Raw genomic sequence first — 20,992 nt, forward strand, 5'->3', positions numbered from 1 at the left:
GTTGTAAAGGAGGCAGAAGTTTAAAAACAGGAATGCAATAATACAAACATGCAGAGGCATTGCTTGTGACTGGAGTCCTTGGTTTTGGCATTATGCCACTGCCAACTGAGATGGATTTCCTCCACAGGAAGGAATATGATCTGAATAGGACAGGAAAGCAGTAATGGGAAGTAGTATTCTTCCACTGTTAGGCAGCTGAGGCAAGCAACTCACACCTCTTTAGTGAGTCTGCAACAGAAATTGGACCTAAATCTGCATCTGCCAGGGCCTCTTGAAACACTGAAGCCACAAAAGCAGCTCCTTCCAGTTTTCTTCCCTGTACAAACACTCAGCCAGTGCTCAGCTGTTCTGCAGAGCAGACTGGCCAACTCAGAGGAGCAGCATTTCTCATGAGACTCCCAGTGCTGCTCAGTCAGAAATACCTTCAGCAAGTTGGAGACTCAGGGACCCCCTGGAAAAAAACTGGCAATTAATCCCTTAGGTTCATCTTCCACTTCACCTAAACAGTGACTTTCCACATGAACCACACAAATCAGCCACACTTCACTTAACGCTGACTCTCAATGAGTCACACATGGCAGCAGCTCCATGCCAGTGTTTCCAAGCCTCCCTCCACAGAGATGGCTTAGTCAGACATGCTCACATCCTCCCCTTCCACGCCAAGGAGCAGATTTGCTCTTGCTCTTTCTGTCCATCTTTCCTGTCACACTCTTTTCCATATTCTCATTTCCCTTAGATGAGAAAAGCAGCACAAGGACAGGGCATGTTTTACCTTCTTGTTGCACTGGGACTGAGCTTGTCTTCAGAGCCTGACAGATCTGAGCTGTCTCCTGCAGTCCAACCAAAATTAGAGCAGAGTCACCCATCATCGTGACTCACTGACCTTTTATGAAACTGGGGATAGAAGTGATCTTTTGAGCTAATACAAATTCACAGGGCTGCCACTTCTGTCTTTCCTGTCTCTCTCATTTGCAAAGCTTGTTTTGAGGACATGAAAAAAGGAATGGAGATAAATATTAGACATATCTCACCTGTGAGCTCTTCTTTTCTCTTGTGTGTGTGCGAGTCTGTGTGTGATTTTGCCAGCCATAGCTCAGGGCACGCTGATACGATGAAGAGGATATCTGGTGAGAAATGTTATTGATAGTGAGTGTCAGAAAGTATCAGGAAAGATCTCACTGTCTGGACATCTCCCTGAATTCTATCAGAGCAATCTGAAGTTTTAACAGCTGTGAAAGTGTGCTGGAATGCTTTCAGAGACAGACTCCCTCATGAGCAGAGGTGCATGAATAAGGGATTTTTTTTTGTTGTTGTTGATATGCTTGCAGTTCTGGAAGATCAGAAAAGAGATTGATTTCAGAGTAATCCAAAGCACATATTTTAAAAAACACCCTCAGCAAACAAAATAAAAACTTTCAAATTGCGGTCATTCAATAGAAAGATTTTTAGTGAACTAAAAACTAAGTTTCTTTCAGCTTTTGATTTTTTTGGATATATATATATATATGTATATATTCAAAAATTACTGTGCCTTTTTCTTTCCCCTTCCAGAATGTTCACTTTCCTGAGTTAAAACTGATTGAATTGACCTACATTAATGAAATGTCTGGATTAAACCCACTAAACTATTAAAACAAAGCAAAATAAAACCCTTTCATTCAGAAATCCAGCCCTATCAGAAAAAAAAACCCTTCCTGATGCCATTTCACTTTTCTTGTTTTATTCAGCTTGCTATTAAAATAACTAAGGTGAATCATTATCCAAAATTAACTCCAATTTAGTTTGGGAAATAAATAACTCCCTTGAATTCATCTTTATTTTACCTGAACACTGCTGTCAGCTTTTACAAAACAGGCAGCATATTGTCTTCCTTATTTAACAGACCTTTAAAAGAATCTGAATTGGCTTCTTAAAGCAGAGCAAAGCAATTAACAGGGCCATGTCAAAGACAAATGTTTAATAGGATGTGATCACTTAAAATCACTTAATTCTGTGTCTGGCTGCTAAATATTGGTAAATCTAATCAGGGCTGGCAATAAATAAAATGTTTGTGGCATCAGCAGTTCTGCCTGAGAACTCAACATGGAGAAAGCAAGTCTCTTTATTATCAGTATGGAGAAATTGTTGCCTTGGGGGCATGGGAAGCTTGCACAAGCATCCAGAAATCCAGTTCTTTATTCATTTCCATGGCTAATATTCTCAGCACTTTTGAATTTTCAGATCTTGGCTGAAAATCACATGTTAACATGCTCCTTGCTATTATCAGGGCGGGATATTGACTGCAGAGGTCTAAACAGTAAACACCATGGAAACACCTTTGCCTTGGCATTTCCAGGCTCTGCATGCAGAATGGGAGTGGGAGGCACAGCAGCAATCAACACATATATTTTAGGTTATCCATACTCCCCGCCGCCCCTATGTTTGGATCTGAAAAGGTTCTCACTTTCTAAAGTTACATAAAAGCGCTGGTGGAAAAAAACTGTCCTTTCCCAGACATTGAGTCCTGGAGTATGGCTGGGGCAAATATGGCTGGAGGGGCAGCACAGGGAAAAAAAAAAAAGAAAAAGTTTTGATTGACAAAACTTACAGAAATAAACCTATTGAAAGAAGAGCCTTCTGTTCATCAGAAAGACTCCAGAACTCTCATTCTTTGTTCATAATATGGAGTTGGTTTAATGGCATCAATAGAGCTTGTCCTATTTGGCCTTGTTGATGTAAATGAGATTCCAAATTCATCCAAGAATACCCAATTTCTTAAAAAAAACCAAAAACAAACTGGCTGTGCTCCCCTTTGGCTTTTGGGCACCCATGAGCAAAGGAAAACCAGAGCCACAAGCTAAGAACCCTGCAGTGTGAAACAGATAAAGGATGTGGCAGGAGATGAGGCCCTAATGGATAACTTCAGAGGAGGTTAGGGATGGACAAAATGACAGAGCCATTTGTCCAGCTTTCAGCTGTGGCTCTTGTCCCCTGGGTGTGAATGATGGACAGCTGTTGGGCTCCTGCAGCCCTCTGGCTCTGTGCATGCACCACTCACCTTTCTGGCCATGCTGATGTCACAAGCCCCAGCCTGCTATCCCATTTAAATCAAAATATCACTGACATTGCCTGGGCTGAAACAGCAGCCTGGACTGAAATCAGCTGCTGAGCTCACCCAAGCCCAGGGGAAGAGCCCACCCAATCCTCTTGACAGTCAGCAACACCAGGACCAGCCTGAGAACTGTACTTGCATTGCTCAAAGGATATTGTAATTTACTGAAAAAGAATTAGGAGCTTGAGGTCAGAAATACTACAGCTTCTTTACAGGTGGGAGAAAAAAGACTGGCAAAAGATAAACAGAAATGCTCTCTACTGAAATAAGTTTTCTTTTTTTTTTTTTTTTTCCTAGGTACCTGTTAATTAGGATAAAAGTAGGAAACACTATCTAACAAGGTTCCTGGGAGCAAGCTGGAAAAAGCCTTAATGAATTCAGCATTACGAGATGGTTCCTAAGCAACAGAACATTTCAGCTGAATATTAACCCTAGTCAGAAGGAGAGAAAAAAATGGTCTCAAAAATAACCCAGAAGTCAGTTAATTAAGACAATGTCTCTTCTATGCAGAGCTACTCTTGGACATTTTAAGGCAAGCATTGTTTGGGTAATATTTGAATGAACTTCTGGCTGGCAGATTAATTTCAAGACTTTTTAAAATTAATTTGCTGCTTTAGTATTAATCATAATTATGGCTGTTTATAATAATGCACCTTAGAAGATGAGGCAAAGAACAATGCAAAGATGTAAATCCTGTAAGGTTAAGTTTTATAGGAATATGGTCCTATAAATGTACTGACCCTGAGTATGGACCAGCCACCGTGTAGCTTCCGGCAGAAAAGAGATGAACATTTCAAAATAATGGCATTTGGAGTAAGAGCTGGAGAATTTAAGAAATTGAAGGAACAACTCAAGGACTATTTAGATGTTTGGCTACTGTTGTGTAGTTGGATGGGTTCAAAATATTACTTAGTACAAAAAGTGGGATCATGTACCTGAAAATAGGTTATCACAGATGTCAAATATCAACTGAGCACTGGCTAAAGGCAAGAAATTAATCAAAGCATGGAAATTCAGTCATGTTATCAGTCTCAGACAAGAATCATAAGTTCATCACTCTCTTTTGTGCCTAACCAGGATTTAATTTCTTAAAGTCACATGAAGGACATAGCTTTTCATCCTTGAAATCATAACTCTTTTACACTTTGAGTATGCAACGAAGTTTTTGAAGATGTACAAGTAAATCAATTAATTTGTTTATGAAATAACATTAATCATAAATTCACTCCCTTCAAAGAAGAGCAGCATCTAAGGCAATTTCTTCTTTGTCCCAAATGATTTGAAAGGACTGCAAATACAAACTCACGTAAATCAAGAAACTGCAGTACGGGCTTATTTGAATAAATTACACTGATTGCTGTATTAGAGTTTGTGTAATTGTGTGGAGGTTACCAACTTTCTTCTGCTCCATAACCAAGGGAAACCCAGTTTTGAGCTAGCAGGGAAATGGTGAAGGTTGGGACAGGGTGACTGGTGTGTTTTGGCAGCTCTGCCAGTGCAACTCAGGTAGGAAATTACCAGCTGGTGTTTGCTGGCTGGTCTCCTGGGGCAGTGGTTCACAAGCAGCAAAGTTTCTGGACCAGGACTGCCCCCCCAAAAATGAGCAAATAAAGCAACTTCTTACAATGTGAAGTATTAAGAGGTTTTTCGTTTCAGTAGGAAGTTTGTAGCCTTGAAAAGACTGAAATTCAATGTTAAAATCTACCCTTAAAATGAATTTAAAAACATACAATGTAAGGCAGACTCTGTATGACTGCTAATCTGTAGCACTATTATCTAATAACTGTCTCCTTGGGTTTCTTTACCGGTTTTGTATGACATTTCTGATAGTTAAGGGAAAATAAAAAAAAAAAAAAAGAAATTAAAGCTGTTCTTAGAGAAAAATGAAGTTAAAATGGAGTTTAAATTGCATCATGTGTGTAATGTACAGGTGAAACTTTTTGAAAGTGACTGCAAATGGTCCCCAACCCAAATCTTGAAAAACCTGCTTCAGAATTATTCTACTGGGAAACAAAAAGAAACCCAAGTAATTTTACATTCAGGTAGGAACAGGAAAGGTGATAAGTGATCTCTACTCTCACTGCAGTGCTGATACGTTAGTGAAAATGTGTGAAACAATTGAATGGGTCTTTAAAGACCATCACTTAGAAGCTGATTATATTGAATATCTGTAAGTGTAACCACCTCCTTACTTCATGGCGTGACAATGGCCAGGCTGGGATGGCTCTGTGCTTCCTCATGTGTCTTCTGAGAATTGGAGCAAAAGATCTTTGTCCATGATGGTGCCAGGAACACAGCTAAAGGAGGATCATCTTTGGGCTGGTATATTTCTCAGTTGAATCCATTCACAGAATTCACAGAATCACCAGCTTGGAAGAGACCTTCAAGATCATCAAGTCCAACCCAGCCCTAACACCTCAACTAAACCATGGCACTGAGTGCCACATCCAGTCTATTTTTGAACGCGTCCAGGGGTGTTGACTCCACCACCTCCCTGGGCAGACCATTCCAGAACTTTATCACTCTTTCAGTGAAAAACTTTTTCCCAATATCCAACCTACATTTCTCTTGGCACAGCTTGAGACTGTGTCCTCTGGTTCTGTCAGTGCTGCCTGGAGAAAAAGCCCAACCCTACCTGACTGCGACCACCTTTCAGGAAGTTGTAGAGAGTGATAAGGTCACCCCTGAGTCTCCTTTTCTCCAGGCTGAGCACCCCCAACTCCCTCAGTCGTTCCTCCCAGGGTTTGTGTTCCCAGCCCCTCTGCAGCCTTGTTGCCTCCTCTGGACGCGCTTGAGCATCTCAACGTCCTTCCCAAACTGAGGGGCCAGAACTGGACACAGCACTTGAGGTGTGGCCTCACCAGTGCCAAGCACAGGGGAGAATGAACTCCCTGGCCCTGCTGGCCACACTGTTCTTGATACAGCCCAGGATGCCATTGGCCTTCTTGGCCACCAGGGCACACTGCTGGCTCATGTTCAGCTGGCTGTGGACCAGTGCCCCCAGGTCCCTTTCTGCCTGGGCACTGTCCAGCCACACTGTCCCCTGCTTATAACATTGCAGGAGGTTATTGTGGCCAAAATGCAGACCATTTCCCCTCATATCTTTCCTGAAAGTACAGTTAGATGGTGGACGAGACACAACCACCTAAAAATACCCTCCCTTTATTCAATGCAAAACATTGGGAATTTTGCAGGTGGGGCTGGAACAGGCACTTGGATCCAAAGGGATGCAAAGTCCCACATGCATTTCCCTGGCTGACCTTCACCCCTGGTTCTGCAGAAGGTACTGAGGTGGCTCAGGTGAGGTAAAATCTCAGGTGAGGTAAAAGCTTCCTCAGGGTGGGGATGGAAGCTCAGCCCTGAGCATGACAACATAAGTTCTGCCTCACTAGGAGCTGTTAATTGTCCTCCATGTGGAATTAACTCTCCAGCCATCCCAACAACTACTGCTGCATCTAAATCTTCCCTTTAATGGGCTCTCAGGGAGTGAGGGAGCGGCTGCAACCTGAACTGTGCTTGCTGCTCCATCAATCTTCCCCTCATCACTCGCGTTATGCAGCAATCCCCAGGAACAAGCATAAGAGCAGAGCTGCTTGCCCCGGCTGTAATTCCCAACCTGAGCTGCCTCTTTGATGCTAGGAAAAGGAATTTGGAGAGAGCATCACTCACAGTGGACAAACCCCAGTGGAACGGTCAAAAGAGAAAACGTGATTGTGGTCTGGGCATCAGAAAACAAAAATATCTCAGTGAAGGCAACAGAAAAAGCAGAAACAACTGTGAGTTTCCAAGCAGTAGGCAGCTCTTGATTGAAAAGGCTAATTTGATCCATCAGAGATATGTTTTGGCTGTAAAGATTCAAAGATCTGTTGTGCTTCTGTGTTTTCACGGTGCCCAGCACAATGGGATTCTGAAATAAACAGCACTAAAAAGAGATTGGTTTGAGAAAGGAACAAGAGAAGGAGCTCATTGCAAGAGGAGGGGGATAGGCCTTATTTCCATGCACATCAGAGGGTCCTGCCCTGAGAAAGAGGTTTGGTTAATTATAACTGGCCAGGCATGCCAGCCATTTGATCAGAGATCTGAAGTGTGTGTACACAACTCTGAGAATCCAGTAATTGTTTGTAAGAAGTGAAGAGTCAAGGTGAACAACTTTCACCATGTGTTGAAGGATTGAATTGATTTTCTTAAAATTGCCAGCTAAACAGTCCAGCTGGCAAATATAACCTCACAAAATACTTGTGCAAACAGGCAAAAAAAAAAAAAATCAGTTGATAGATGATACTGTTTACATGGAATAAATTCTGCTTCTCTGCTAAGAGTAAGGTTCACAGCTAAGCAACTGATTTCACAAGAGACAGGTGGGAAGTGAGCTATTTTTTCCCCCTGTGACCAAATTACATACTTTCCATTCAGCTCTCTAGGTGCAAGAATAACCTTTCTGCAGAGATTATTTTTTAAACAGTTTAATTAATATTTCTGTTTGCCTTGAGTAGTTCTCAGAAACAGGAAAAAAAAGGGGAAAAAAGGAAGGCAGTGTAGCAACACAGAAAAAAAGAAAGAAAAGTCCAGCATTACATTAACACTGACAACAAAAGTCACCCTTAGATGAATTAGTGATAAACTCCTGGGGAAGACTTCAGCTCCATATGGTGATATTTAATATTAGTCACGTAGGATTGGACAAATCAGCTCCACGTCCTGCAGTACCTGCGGGACCCGGCCTGCCTGCTTAGCATTCCACTGCGACCACCTGTGAAACACCGCCATCGTCTCTCCTGATATAAATAAATAACTCCAGAATGCCAAACAGAAAGGGGTGGGAAGGGTAACTTCTGAGTCAGAGGCTGTAGCTGTGATTTAGGGGTGCTAATGAGCCCAGCAGAAAGAGCCTCCAACAGGCTGTGCTGGCAGGATGTCCTGCCTGATGGAAACCAGGTGTCCAAGGTGCTCTGTGGCTTCACAGCTTCCATGTCTCTGGCCCACTTTCTCATTTCTAAATGCCTGGTTAGAAAAACACCTCTCTCTTCATACCAAAGGGTAACTCTAAGCCTCCAGGTCGGTGCACACAGATTTGGCCCACAGCAGCACACAGCTCAGCACATTTATGTTCAAGCTTTTGGAGTTTAGGTTGATACCACTGGGGAAGACAAGGCAAGAAAAAACCCTTGTCTGGGCTCTGCTCTGTCCTGAACAGCTGTTTTGCAAACCTCTGCATGTGAGAAACTCACTTTCTTTGAGGAATAAGCTTCTCTGTTTGTCTTCACTCCCTCATGCTCACGCCAGAACAAGTAAGCCTGGCCAAGCATCCTGTCTCCTGGAGTGTAACCCAAAAGCTGGAAGCATTTGACTCTGCTCAGCTGGAGTGACTGAATCATTCCTCTCTCTGATGGGACCATCACAAGCCTTCTCCAATTAGCCTTAGACTTCCAGTATACCCAGAGCTGTTTTCAGGAACAGAATAGAAGTTGTGCTTAATCCATGCTGGTTTTTGCCATGCAGCACAGCTTCTTTCTCTTCAATTTGATATTCACAGGAAAATAAATTAATGCAATCCTCTCCTAGCACCTGACTCACTCCTTTTGCCCAAACATGCACTGCTAGTACATAGATTTTGCCACAGATTCACAAAAATGCTTTATTTGGGGCTTGGTTTTCCAAGCCCAGTGACAGTGCATCCCTGAGCTTTACTCTCCAAAGCCCATTACTATGCAGAATTGCCCTGTTGAACCCAAAGTCCAGGACTCACAGAAGACTCTAAGATCACACTGAGATTGCTGCCAGGGGAAACCCCTGCCATGCGGAGGTTTTTTATGGATTTTAAGTGATAATTTTCCCAAAGTGATAGAAACACTGAAGCAGAAGCCACCAATGAAAATAAAACTTCACATGTTTGGCAGCTGGCAAAAGCTGGGCCCTGACTGAGACGAATAACCTGGAGAATGGCTTAGGTTAGGTTCCACCCTCATGTTGGTGAACACCTCCCCACACACACCCAGCACTTACAAAATACTTATAACCACAGTTTTTCTTCCTTTGCCCTAAGTCAACTTATTCTTTAGTTTCCTCCTGCCCTGAAGTCCATCAAAGCCAGTTGCCATGGAAATGGTTGTGATGTGCTTTCTCAATGTCCTCAGCCATGAGTGCATATCAAGAGCTCTCTCTGCTGGTCTGGAATCACCATCATCCCTCATGGCTCCAGATGGCTACGCCAGTGATGGTACCTGGAAGCTCTCAGAGGTGCAGTCAGTGTGTCTCTAAGCACCGTCAGGGGCTGGAGTCTGGCAGTGCAGCTCCTGTTTTTGAGCTATCTGGGAGTACTCAGCTTACCAATAAACTGTAATGTCCAGCCCCTGTGTTCTCACAGTCTGTTTGTCATTCAGTGAAGAGCTCTTAGTGATGCTACCAGGGGAGCAGGGGGAAGGAGGAGCCTTGCCTCTGCTGGCACTGCTAGAGAGAGAGCTCCAAAGCAAGACTTATGGGAAGCTGCAGGAGAAATCATATTTGGGTTTTTTTTCCTATTTCAGCAGTGCTGTCAGCCTAGGAAAATTGGCAGTGGCCTAATCCCTTGCCTGAGCAATACTTTTTTCCATTTGAGCACAGGGTCCTTGTGTAGGGTGCAAACACGCACAAGCCCTTTTTTCACACTTGCTGTAACAGCATTAGGAGGACTGAGATCACTGTATGACTTTTACTTTTCAGACTGCCAGTAATCCTTCCATGGGCTGAGCACATTTTGCTGCCTCCCAGATACTCCCAAGAACAGCAGAGCTAAGGCTGATTATTAGCAAAACTTATTATTAGTATTGCCTCTCTAAAATACAGCTTTTTAGGAGACCTGCACAGGACAGAGCCTGCCACTAGGTCCCAGAGGTTCCTACAAGGAAAGGATTTGCCGGGGCCTGTTCTAGGTTTGCCTTCCACAGCACAAAGATGCAAGACCATTAACAGACCCATTCTGTGTATCAACCCTCTGATTTCCCTCTCTGCTTGGGTGTCCATTGTCTGCACACCAGAAACCCAAAGGAAAAAGAGTTTTTGCAAGCCAGGGACCACCCCAAAACAAACCCAACTCTTCTACCTTATGTGTCTCATAATGTCAGACTCAAGGAGCTGAGCTCTCAGAAACCCCTTGAAAAACATCAGGATCTGACTTATAATTGGTGTAATTACAATGTTAAAAAGAGACAAAGTAAGATTTAATTAACTATGTGGTGCTTCCAAGCTCGCTCTCTGCTAATCACACAGCTGAAGAGCTGAGCATGCTATTCCTCAGAAAGGGTTTGATTTTTTTTCCTCACTGTCATGGTGATGACATCTCTCTGATGGACCCAATAGCAGTGAAACAGCAAAGAAAACCACTGAGGTGCCACTCGCTGTCTGCCTTCCACTCCTTGCAGTACAAGCTAATTGCTAGCTTTTAGCAGAGCCCAGATAGACCTTTTTATGTAAAAATAATAACTCCCAGAGTTGTGTGATACTGTAGGTCTGTGGTGTTTATTTTTGCTGGTTTGGTTTTTTTTTTTGGTTTTTTTTTTTGTTTTTTTTTTTTTTTTAAGATTTGGGTTTTAAATTGTTTACTACAGAAGTGTTTGACTGTACATGAAAGCTGCATCTAATCTGTGCACAAATCCTCCATGTTACTTTCTAGCCCCCAAGCCTGGGTTGAAGTTGCTTGAAGTCCTAATGAATAAGCTGTTTTTTGTTTTCTCCAACCATTGTATGATTTTGCTATACTTTATAAAAAGTAGATAAAAAAATGCACCACAGATAATTTAGGAGGGAAACATATCCATTAAATATTGCAATAGAAGGATAAGGGGCAGAGAGGGCTGCTGGTTTTATCATCTGAAAATCTCAGAAAGCACAAGGTTGACCAAGCACAGATTATTTTCCCTCCAATCCTGATTCATACTTAATAATTGGCATAAAATATCAGTTGGAACCAGGGTGCAAATGCATATGACAGAGTGGCCTTAGTAAATGATTCTCTTCCATGAACTTATTATAGCTGATTAAAGTCTTACCATTGATTTTTTGGGCCATCCTGGGGAGACCAGACACGAGGTCAAGCACACAATAGATAAGTGTATCATTAAATCCAGTCCTTTTGGGAGTTAAGAAGAAATGCCAAGTAGTTACATGGAAGTTTTAAGAGCACATCCTGAGATCTACCTTTTTCATAGTGCTTCATTTTGACAACAGCCATCCCCCTCACATCCTACATCTCAAACTAATGAGATATTTAGTCACTAAGAAGAGAGCATTGTGCCAAACTCCAGCTCACAACATTTCCAACTTGGGGGAACACAGCCAGGCTTATGTGACCATTTTCCAGCCCTTAAAATAAAAGGTTTCAGCTGTCAAGTCTTATTTCCTCCCCACCCATTCTTTGGTCTCCTTCACTCAAAAGCATGGATTGAACATTGGTAATGGGTGTATGGCCTCCCAGAAAGGAAAAGATGTTGCCAAGAGCAGGTTTTGAGGAAAGATTAGCCCAGATTTATTAAAGTACAACCAAATTACTCTAACTGCAGCCTCCTGTAGAGTCAGCAGAAATACTTCCAGGGAGCAGTTTGTTTTGCTTCCCTCTGGAGGTGCTGGTGTCTCTCAGGTAGTTAGTCCAGGGTGGTTGAGCACCTTGACTGGTGCCATGGATTTCCAGGGGTTGGGAAGGAAGAGCTTTTGGGCATTTATTACTTTTATCAATGCAATCCTTGCTCCCATATGAGACAGCACAGGGACACCAGGACAATCCTTCCTGCCCTCTTCTGCATACTTGGGGCTGTCAGCCCCAGGTAGACATCAAATATCAGGCAAGGGGATTTTGGAATTGAATGCAGAGTGGAGGAAAATGCCATTCAGGCTATTAAAAATCCTCAGACACTGCAGCTATTTTATTGAAATTTATGCAGGAGAAGTTTTTAGGTGTGGAGTATCACAACAAGAAGCTCTTTGACCTATATTTTGGATGCCTGGCTTGTGTGACAGACTGTCCGAGGCGAGGCACAGGCTAATGGAACAACATCAAAGCCTTAGCCAACATTAGCCTTTTCTGTGAGATGCTGAGCACTATGTGCGAGCAGCCACATACCCTCAAGGGCCACTAAGCCATCCAGAATCCAAATCACACCAAGCACAAGTTTGGATCAGGCCCATTTCCCCACTTTCTAATCCTCTGCACCTGGCACAGCCAAACTCTTGCTGTGTGAGCGGATGGTCCACGAGTGCAGCCTGGAGGCACCTGCTGCTCCTGCTGCACCTGAGCAAACCTGAGCTGCCTGGGAACCTGGGACTCATCCAGGCTCCTCCAGCAATGACCAAGATGCTGTTTCATGTAAACCTCATTTGCATTCCTACCCTAAATCTGTTTCAACTCTCCCATCCATATGTTTATCAGGGAAGAAAAGCAGAGCAAGGAAAGAGGGAAGGAGCTGAGTGTCTTTTCTTAAATGATTGCACCTCTCATTTTAACTTCCATTTCATGTTGGCTTCCCCCCAACCCCCCCAAAGTGTTTTCAAAACCTTCCTCCTACTTCCTTCTCCTGTTCACTTGCCTCAGATCTTTATTAACACTACAAACTCATCTCTGGAAATGTTTTCCCTTTGTAAAGATATCAGATTTAAAACAACAACAAACAGCATGGCATCTTTTAATCCACCAGCACTTTAGCTGCTGCTTCATAAATGATTCTGGTTGAAACGCAGATCTCCTGGGTTGTCTGAGGCAGACCCACATGGAAAGTGAATAGACAATGATCTTGGAGAGCAAAGGCATCCCAGTGATCAGGAGAGGACACACTGGTTTGATGGGAGTGATTTAAACCAAAGAAATGTTTTTTGAGGTCCCTGCATTTTTGAGGTTCAGCTGAAGAAGAGGGACAGAAGCTCACTGAAGTGCTCAGCAGTGACTCCTGAGGATTTCATGCTCAAAGGCGGGAAAAAAAAAAGGATTCTGTGAGCACCTAAAATCTGTGAGGTGCAAAACAGCTTTTTCTGGAGAGGTGGTACGAAGAAATCTAGGAGTTTCTCAATGTATTGATTCAGCTTTTCTTTTAAACAAAAACTTTTGAGGTCCTGTTTTGGAGGCTGACAGATTTTTCTTTTAACGGTTAAGCCGAAGTTAAAAATGAAATGCAAATTTTTCAATTCAGCTCAAGTAAAAGGGGTCATCTGATCTGGGAACTTATCCCTGTGCTGCCCATCTCCCCAGTTCAGCAGTGAAAGTGGCAGGCACTGCCTCCCAGACCCTCATCTTCTCTCAGACTGGGAGGGAAACCTCGAAATGAGGGGTTTCCTTCTGGAAATGGAGTGATGACATCCAGATCCCTCTGCTCAGCTCCTTCCTCCAGCCCTGAGGTGAATAACACACCAGAGCAGTCAGGTATTTGTGTGCAGACAGCTTTGGAGCCCCTGGGGAGGGCCCAGGCTGCTTTTCTGCTCTGCAGGGAGATTGGCTATTTTGCCAGGTGCTTGGATTTGGTTATTTTGCTTTGTGTGAGACTATGAGAATTTTTTTCCCTGATGTCAACTCAGCTTTCCTGTCCCTTCTGGTGTGCTGTGTGGTCTGGTGCACTGGCTCACCCAAATTTTATGCAACAGCCACACTGCTCTAGGAAAATCTAGGACACGAGAGACATCCTATCTCTTCTGCTGTCTTCCCTTGTGAAGGATAGCTGTGGGGTTTTGTTTTCATCTCTCACTCCAGGCCACTGATGTGGGGTGGAGGGCAGTGGGACATGTTCTTTGAGGGCAGGTAGAGCAGCTGTTCTGCAAATATTTCTTGGACACCTACTTCCTGTAAGTCTGGCTCTGCTGGAAAGGACAGGACTCAATGACTCAGAATTGTCCCTCCTATGCCTCAAACAGCTAAATGGTGACTTAATGGTCTCAGAAATGAAACTGCACCTCTCTTGGATTCTGCCATTCTCAGGGATATTTGTGAAACAGGTCAGTGCAGTGGCAAGGGGAAATGAAGTTTAAGTGAGCGGAATTCCTTCCCCACCAGGCAGTTTTCACTAACTTTCTCCCAGAAAGAATTTAGTTTAGAGTTAATTGAATTAGCAAAGGCCTTCAAATACTTCCACAAGGTACTGGGTTCATTTTGGCCTTACAAAGCCAATCAAATCATCAGAGAAGCAGAAAAAAAGTCAATGACTCACATTAATCATCTGAGAGAGGAAAGGGAAAAAAACCAACCAAACAAAATACAAACCAAAAAAACCAGAAAGGCAAAAAACACACAGACTGCAACTCTCAGAAACTTGGCTCACCCCAGACGTGGAGCACTAGATGAAAAATTGACTCTGTGAACTGCATTATAGATTTTGAAGATGGGTCTGTTTCTGAGAGTCTGAGATTGAAAGTCTGGTACGTGCTGATGGAGTTTGCTGCAGCAGGGACCAGCTTATCCTGGGGAGCTCTGGAGAGACAAACCCAGGGCTCTCACACAGGTGTCAGGGGGTCCCTGCTCGTGCACACTCTGCTCAGGGTGTTGGATTTGTGGCAGGGACTCAAACTATTTTCCCCTAGCAAGTAAAAAAAGTCAGAGGTGCAGACAGCAGGCATGTGGACATGGGTGTGTGGCCCCCAGATTGGAGGGGGTGCCTGAAATTTGTAAAAGCATTTTTATACATGTAGAAGGGTTTGTTTTGGTTGCTAGTTTTTTGGGTTTTTTTGGTTTTTCGTTGGTTTTTTTTTTTTTTTTTTTTTTGTTTTTGTTTTTGTTTTTTTTTTCCAGAGCTAAAAGCAGGACTGACTTCCTCAGCTTTCCAGTCAGATAAATTAATGGAGGAGCTATGAATTTTACAGGTGGGTGTCCATCCTACCTGCCAAGGAAGCACATGGGGATCCCTCACCATCCCGGACAAGTGACAGCCATGCCTGGATGTGTCACCTGTGTCGCTCACCTGGCACCCCACGTTCCCCTGCACATTTGCTCCTCCAGTTTCCATAGCAAAGGTATGCAGGCTGCAGTGGCCCCGTGTATAAAATCCCTGCAGCTTCTCACCCCAGATGAGAACAAAACACCTGCCAGCACCTGTCAAGTCAAAGGCAGTGCTAAGAAATGCAGTCACAACAGGAAAGGCTGATAAAGCTACCTGGTTTATTCCCCTGCCAGGAAAAGAATTTAGATCAGATTTCAGGCCAATCTCTGCATCTCTTCCTAGCTTTTATTTTTAAATGAGTCATTGTAGAAGGCACCAGACTGAAAGCCTGCCCTTCTTCCCTGTTTTTCTGCTTAACACTCAGATTTAGAGCTGGTAATCTTAATTTTTTTAAAGATAGTTCACTGTCTCATTTAAGAAAAGAATTTGTATAAGACAAAAAAGCAATAATGAAAAAGCAGCGTTTTAATTAATTTTTTTTGTTCAAAAGATTTCAGAAAATCTTTTGCATGTAAGAGAGCTTGGGGTTGGTTTTGTTGGTTGGGGTTTCTATTTGTTTGGTTTTTTGTTTTTTAAAAAAAACCTTTAAAAATCATCTTTCTGAATAAGGGAAGATGTTTCAAACTGCTGCAAGATTTTCAAATTAACTAAATAAAAGACTCTGTCTCAGAAAACATATTAAGATGTGATTCCTCCAAAAGTGTGGGACAAAAATAATTTTGAAAGACTTGAATCATTTGATAGGACAAGAACCTAATTTTGCAGTTGTACTATAAAAGACCTGGAAAGTAAAAGATGAAAACGGAGCCCTGTATTTCACTTCTGTAGTAGCAAAAATAATAGAAAGGAAAAATTATTATTTTATTGGTAAGAAATGGTTATGCTAATTTTGATTGAATAAATGGGCATGAAATATCAAAGCTAATAGTATGTCTAAAGCAAGTAGAACACAAAAAATTTCTAAATTAACTTCAGAGACTTTCTTTACTTTTTTTGTTACAGAGAGTTTAGTAAGCAATGACAAGCTCTAGTGGCAAGAAGCCACAATTAAAATAACTTTATTCTTTTATTAAATATGCAATAAATTTCTCAACTAGAAGTCCTTGCAGTGTAGAAAATTATGTAAACTTTTCATTTTACAAGATCTCCTATTCCCTATTTCGCTAGCAACAGCTTCTGTAACATAAGATGACCCCTCTAGACACTCTTTTAGATGTATTTAAAAATGGTATTTTTGGGAAAGAAAAAAAGTATTTTGAAGTTTGTATTCATGCCCTTATTTTAGAGGGCAATTTATATAAAACAAAATAAGATCAACCTAATGAGAAAACATGATGAAAGAGAACAGAGCAAGAAAATTAGTAAATAATGAGACTTCAGGACTAGAAAAGAGCAGGCGAATCCTTGGACACCTTAACCTGTCAGAAACAGGGCCAAATCATATCACTGCTGCATGTTTCAGACAGTGCTTTCAGCTCTGTTTATCTTCACTGGTGTTTTGTGATGTCCTCACAGAAATGCCATTTCAGTCGAATCTTTTTCTTTTTTTATTTTTTTTTATTTTTATTGTGGGGATGTGGTGGTGGTGTAGGAGAAATACAGCAGGGGAAAGAATAAAGAGGGGAAAAGAATTACTCCAGCTCTCTGACTGCAGGGCTGTCAGCAGTTTGGCTGAGCCAGTGAAGACACCGCTGTCATTTGGAGCTTCTCTAGAGCTCATTGCAGTAAATTTGTTCTTTCTGAGAAGGGTGACAAAGGCCTGAGCTGTCACAGTGACCAGAATGTCCTCTGGCCTCAGCACCTGCAGTGGAAAAGCTCATTCCAGCCCTGCTCCTCTTGTCTTCAGTATCATACAGAGGATCATCAGGGATGGAGAGAAAAGGCAGACTGACCTCCCACCGAAGTCAGCCAGCAGGTGAAGACAAACTAGGAATAAACCAAATGTTCTGTGCCTCATGGACTGATGCCCTGGCCATTGAGACACATGAAAGCTCTTCCAATTCAGAGTATTCCCATTCCTACAGCTCTGGAGAAGGCCATCAAGCCATGGCCAAGAAAGATCAGGCCTTCCTGTTCTGCCTCCCACTTGACACTTCAGCTGGTGATGAGTGAATCTGATTAGATAAGATGGCAATTACCAAGATTCACTCACTATCCATATTTTCACATCACAGCCAAAGTTAGAGGTTGCTGGAAAGTGTGAAATGCCTGCCAGAGTCCAGTTCAATTCCCATGGTCCAATTTTAATTCTGAAACCAAAACACCTGAACGGTCATCGTGCACTTTCCAAAACCCTGCCTGCCTTCCACCTTCTGTGAGAGCCCTTTTTGCTCCACCAGGCTTCTGCCTGACCTAACCACACACTCAGGTGTGTTTCCTTCCTCTCCCCTGAGCATGATGGAGTTTGACTAGTGCCCTTCAGCTGGATCATTCCCAACATAAATCAGACATTTCTGACTCCTGTGACAGATATCCATGAACTGCAATTCAAGCAAAGCTCTTACAGCTCTTACTGGGAGAAGTACTCAAAATTTGTGGAAAACATAAGAAGTGAATGATGAGAACTTGTTCAAAAACCTGAATAAATACTTAACAGGGAAAACAAAAAGGCCATGCTGTTTTCATAGAGCTAATATTAATTTACGGATTTCTTGATTAAAACAAAAACGGAAAAATGATTCCCAGCAGGTTCCTCTCCTCTTGCTAAGTTAATAGCAGGGATGCCATTACACTGAAAATGATACATTTGATGCTAAAACCTAGATATGTGTTCATTTCTTCAATTCATGCAGCCAGTGAGGTTCAGCCATATTCCACTGGGCTGCAACAATCTCCCTGCATTCTTAGACTGAAAAAGAAGTATGGAAAAAACAACTCATCATCATGGGCTCTAACGACTGGCTGTAAACCCAGCAGCCTGATGTTATGAAATAAATCTGGAAAGGAAACACAACAGCAATCCAGAACTGTTACTGCTCAGCCACCATGGCCAACAGAGTGGGAGTAGAGAGCAAAAGGGACTTGGGAAAGAAAGGGAAGTGTGTGATCTTTAACTTCAGAGAGGGAAGGAGGCCACCATAAACAAATGACAGATGCATGATCAAAGCACTGACAAGCTCACTTGGTGAAATGTGCACTTTACAGTGAACTCAGTTCAGGAAAGGACAGATTTTGGGAAGAGTTCCTGGGCATGTGGAGCCCAGCAGTGACTGCTGTTACTTGCAGTGGAATCTCCCCATCTCTCTGATATGTATTTAGTCTGGCAAGAAAGTGTTTTGGCTCTTTCTGGTGCCTAGTAACTCAGATTTGCTTTAATAATAATAGCAATTGCAGATCCTCAAAGGTTTGGGTCCTTTACAGAGATCTGCTGTTATTTATTTCTTGTACTGCCATTTTGCCCTTCCTTGCCTTTGCTCCTTCTTGGCTGAAACAAGTGAGTGAGAAATCAGGAAGTCTCTTCACAGGGACCCCAATACTTTCTGAGGAGGATCATGTGGTGGAAAGAAGAATATCCAGCAGCAAAACATTGTGTCCAAAATGCCTTCAGGACATGCTGCCTGGTATTCAGCTAATGTTTGCTGAAGGTCTAAAATCTCCACTGGGTCCTGGATCTATTTGCCAGTTTCTGCTGCCCTTGGGCACTGAAATGCCAAACTTATGTTCAGGACCTGGTTTTGTCTCAAAATCCCAGGGGTTTTCAATCAGTTATGGAAGGGGGAAACTTTCAAGAGGAAAATTCAATCTGTGAGCCAAGAAACCCGAAGACAAAGGCTCTGATGAGGCAGAGTTGAAGTGCACAGGAGCTTTGCACAAGTGCCCAGGTCAGGTTGGTTATCACCACTCAGCAAAACCTTGGCTGTTCCATATCAAAGAATGATCCTTCCTGTGCTGCCAAAATGACACAGTGCTGATAGACAAATCCTGCTTGTTATACACCACAGCTGAGTGCTGCCCACACACACTGCAAGTACCTAAGGGGAAAATATCCTCAGAGTACAAGATAGGAGCCAGCACGTGTAGCTCAGAATCAGCAGCCTTTGGAGAGCTGAATGCATTTGAGGAGGACACTGCTACCAGCTGTGCTTCTCTGAGATGAATTTACATTTAGCACACAATTAATTTCCCTTGCATAAATGAGAGGGATTTTGGATTCCTTAGGGACAGGCATCCCTGTGAGCTTGGCCACGAGGCAGGAGATGTTCCTCATCACAGATTCTGGGTCAGCTTGGGGCAGGGAGGATGTGTTTCATTTCAAATATTAACCAGCATAAGCAATTTTTGTTAGATTCCAGAAGCTCCTCCGGGACAAAGTCCTAGTTGTAGGGAATGTGCAAGCAGTGAAATTCCACCCATTCAGCATTGATTGCCCGTGTTACTTGTGCTGCTGCTGTGTCTCCAAAATCAGCGCAACATTAAGCAGTCAAAAGCCATTATAAAACTCAGTCTGTTAGCTGGATGTGTACTCAGATTTATGGCCAGGTCTGCCCTGTTCCCAATAACCAGGATCAAATGAAGGTTTGGCTTGCAGAAGAATATAACTTAGGCCATTTGTGTCAAATTTTCTGCAGGGGCAGTGTTTGGGAATAAGCCACGTGTACTCCACAGTGACTAACTCCCCAGCCAGAAAGTAGATTTGGTAGGTCAACACAGGTAGAGAGTGATACAATACAAATGCAACTCTGAAGATCAGGAAAGCAGCACTAAATATCTAAATGACATTATTGCCTATAATGCTGTAGACATAGACTACCAAGATGTAGAATAGCAGGGAAAAAACAAAGCACAGATAAAACCCTGAGGAATCCAAAATGAGAGAGAGCCTGCTTTTATTTCTGAACAGGTCCTTTAAAAGACCCAGCTTTTGAGTCCTCTGTGCACAAAGCCAGCTTAGTTGATAAAATGACGGATGATTGGATCAAGCCTGGCAAACATCAGAAGAACCCACACTGCTGAGCTGGAAGACTTTTTCTGCTGTGTCCTGGAACAGGCTTCGAGCTCACATCCAAATCTGCTGAGTCTGGCCGTGGCTTTCCCCTCAAACAGAGGTGTGGAGCAGCACAGTGGAACAGTTGCATTCTGCAAGGGGAGCTCAGAGAGCAGCAGCTGATGGAGGGAGGCAGCTCCCTCCACTTAATGCAGGGCTCGGAGGCGAATTCCAGCTCCCAGCAGCATGTGAAATTTGCAGTTCTCTGCAAACGTTTTTTTGCTGATTGTGTCACACTCAGTTTCCTAAGGAGGAAGCAGGGGAACTCAGCCTTATTTGCATGAGTTTCACATCCCTCTCCTTGGCTGAGAACACACTGTGCTGTTCGATGGACAGCTCCTTTCTGATTCACTGCTCTAATTATGTTTTACAGCCGGAATATGGTACTTATGTCAAAGCTGATGGGTAAAATTCTACTGAGAAGCAACAACATTTTGTAGCATTCTCCTGTTGTTCATTTCCATGACTTTCCTTCATTTTTTTTCCCCTCAAGGCTCATTTTCCAGGCACTAGTCGTTCTGGAGAGAGATGTTCTCACCTCCTTGATGCTTGCTTTTGACTAACAGCCATATTCTTCTTTTATTTGTTTATTTATTGTACATTTGCAGTCATATGGTGACAGAAAGAGAAAATAAGGAGAACAGGTTTATGATTTGTCTAAAGCAGCTGGTAAAGAGCTGTAGTATCTGTCTGCAGGTAGACCTTCACAGTAACAATAATCCTTTTGCAATGGAGAATAGGATCATACAGGTTTAGAGACCTTCATATTTCCAAGATTAATTCAGGCCCTGTGCTACATGAAACTGCTTCAGGTATTCTCTGTTATCCCCACATGCAGAACCTCTCCTGGACCATATGTCAAAGGAGAATAGGCCCCAGTCAGCTTTGCCTCTCATACCAGACAAAAACCACCAGCAAGAGCTGGGCACTTATCTCTTGGTCACAGACATCACTGCAGGGACTGTCCCAAATTTAGGGATAGTTTGGCTTGCTAACTTCTCCTGAGAGGCTCAATAAAGGTGTCCCTCAGTT

At 42.9% G+C, this 20,992-nt stretch overlaps 1 protein-coding gene across 1 annotated transcript in view; it reads right to left on the reverse strand.

Moving 5' to 3' along the window:
• Nucleotides 1–1,051: 1,051 nt before the first annotated feature.
• AGBL1 (ATP/GTP binding protein like 1) overlaps nucleotides 1,052–20,992 on the reverse strand; it is a 331,916-nt gene continuing 311,975 nt past the window's right edge. The window contains exon 23 of the mRNA XM_038146649.1: nucleotides 1,052–1,124. Within this exon, the coding sequence (XP_038002577.1) occupies nucleotides 1,094–1,124 (31 nt within the window). The 3' untranslated portion in view covers nucleotides 1,052–1,093. The remainder of the gene's footprint in view (nucleotides 1,125–20,992) is intronic.

The sequence above is a fragment of the Motacilla alba genome, chromosome 10, assembly GCF_015832195.1.
Source record: "Motacilla alba alba isolate MOTALB_02 chromosome 10, Motacilla_alba_V1.0_pri, whole genome shotgun sequence".
Taxonomy (NCBI): Eukaryota; Metazoa; Chordata; class Aves; order Passeriformes; family Motacillidae; genus Motacilla; species Motacilla alba.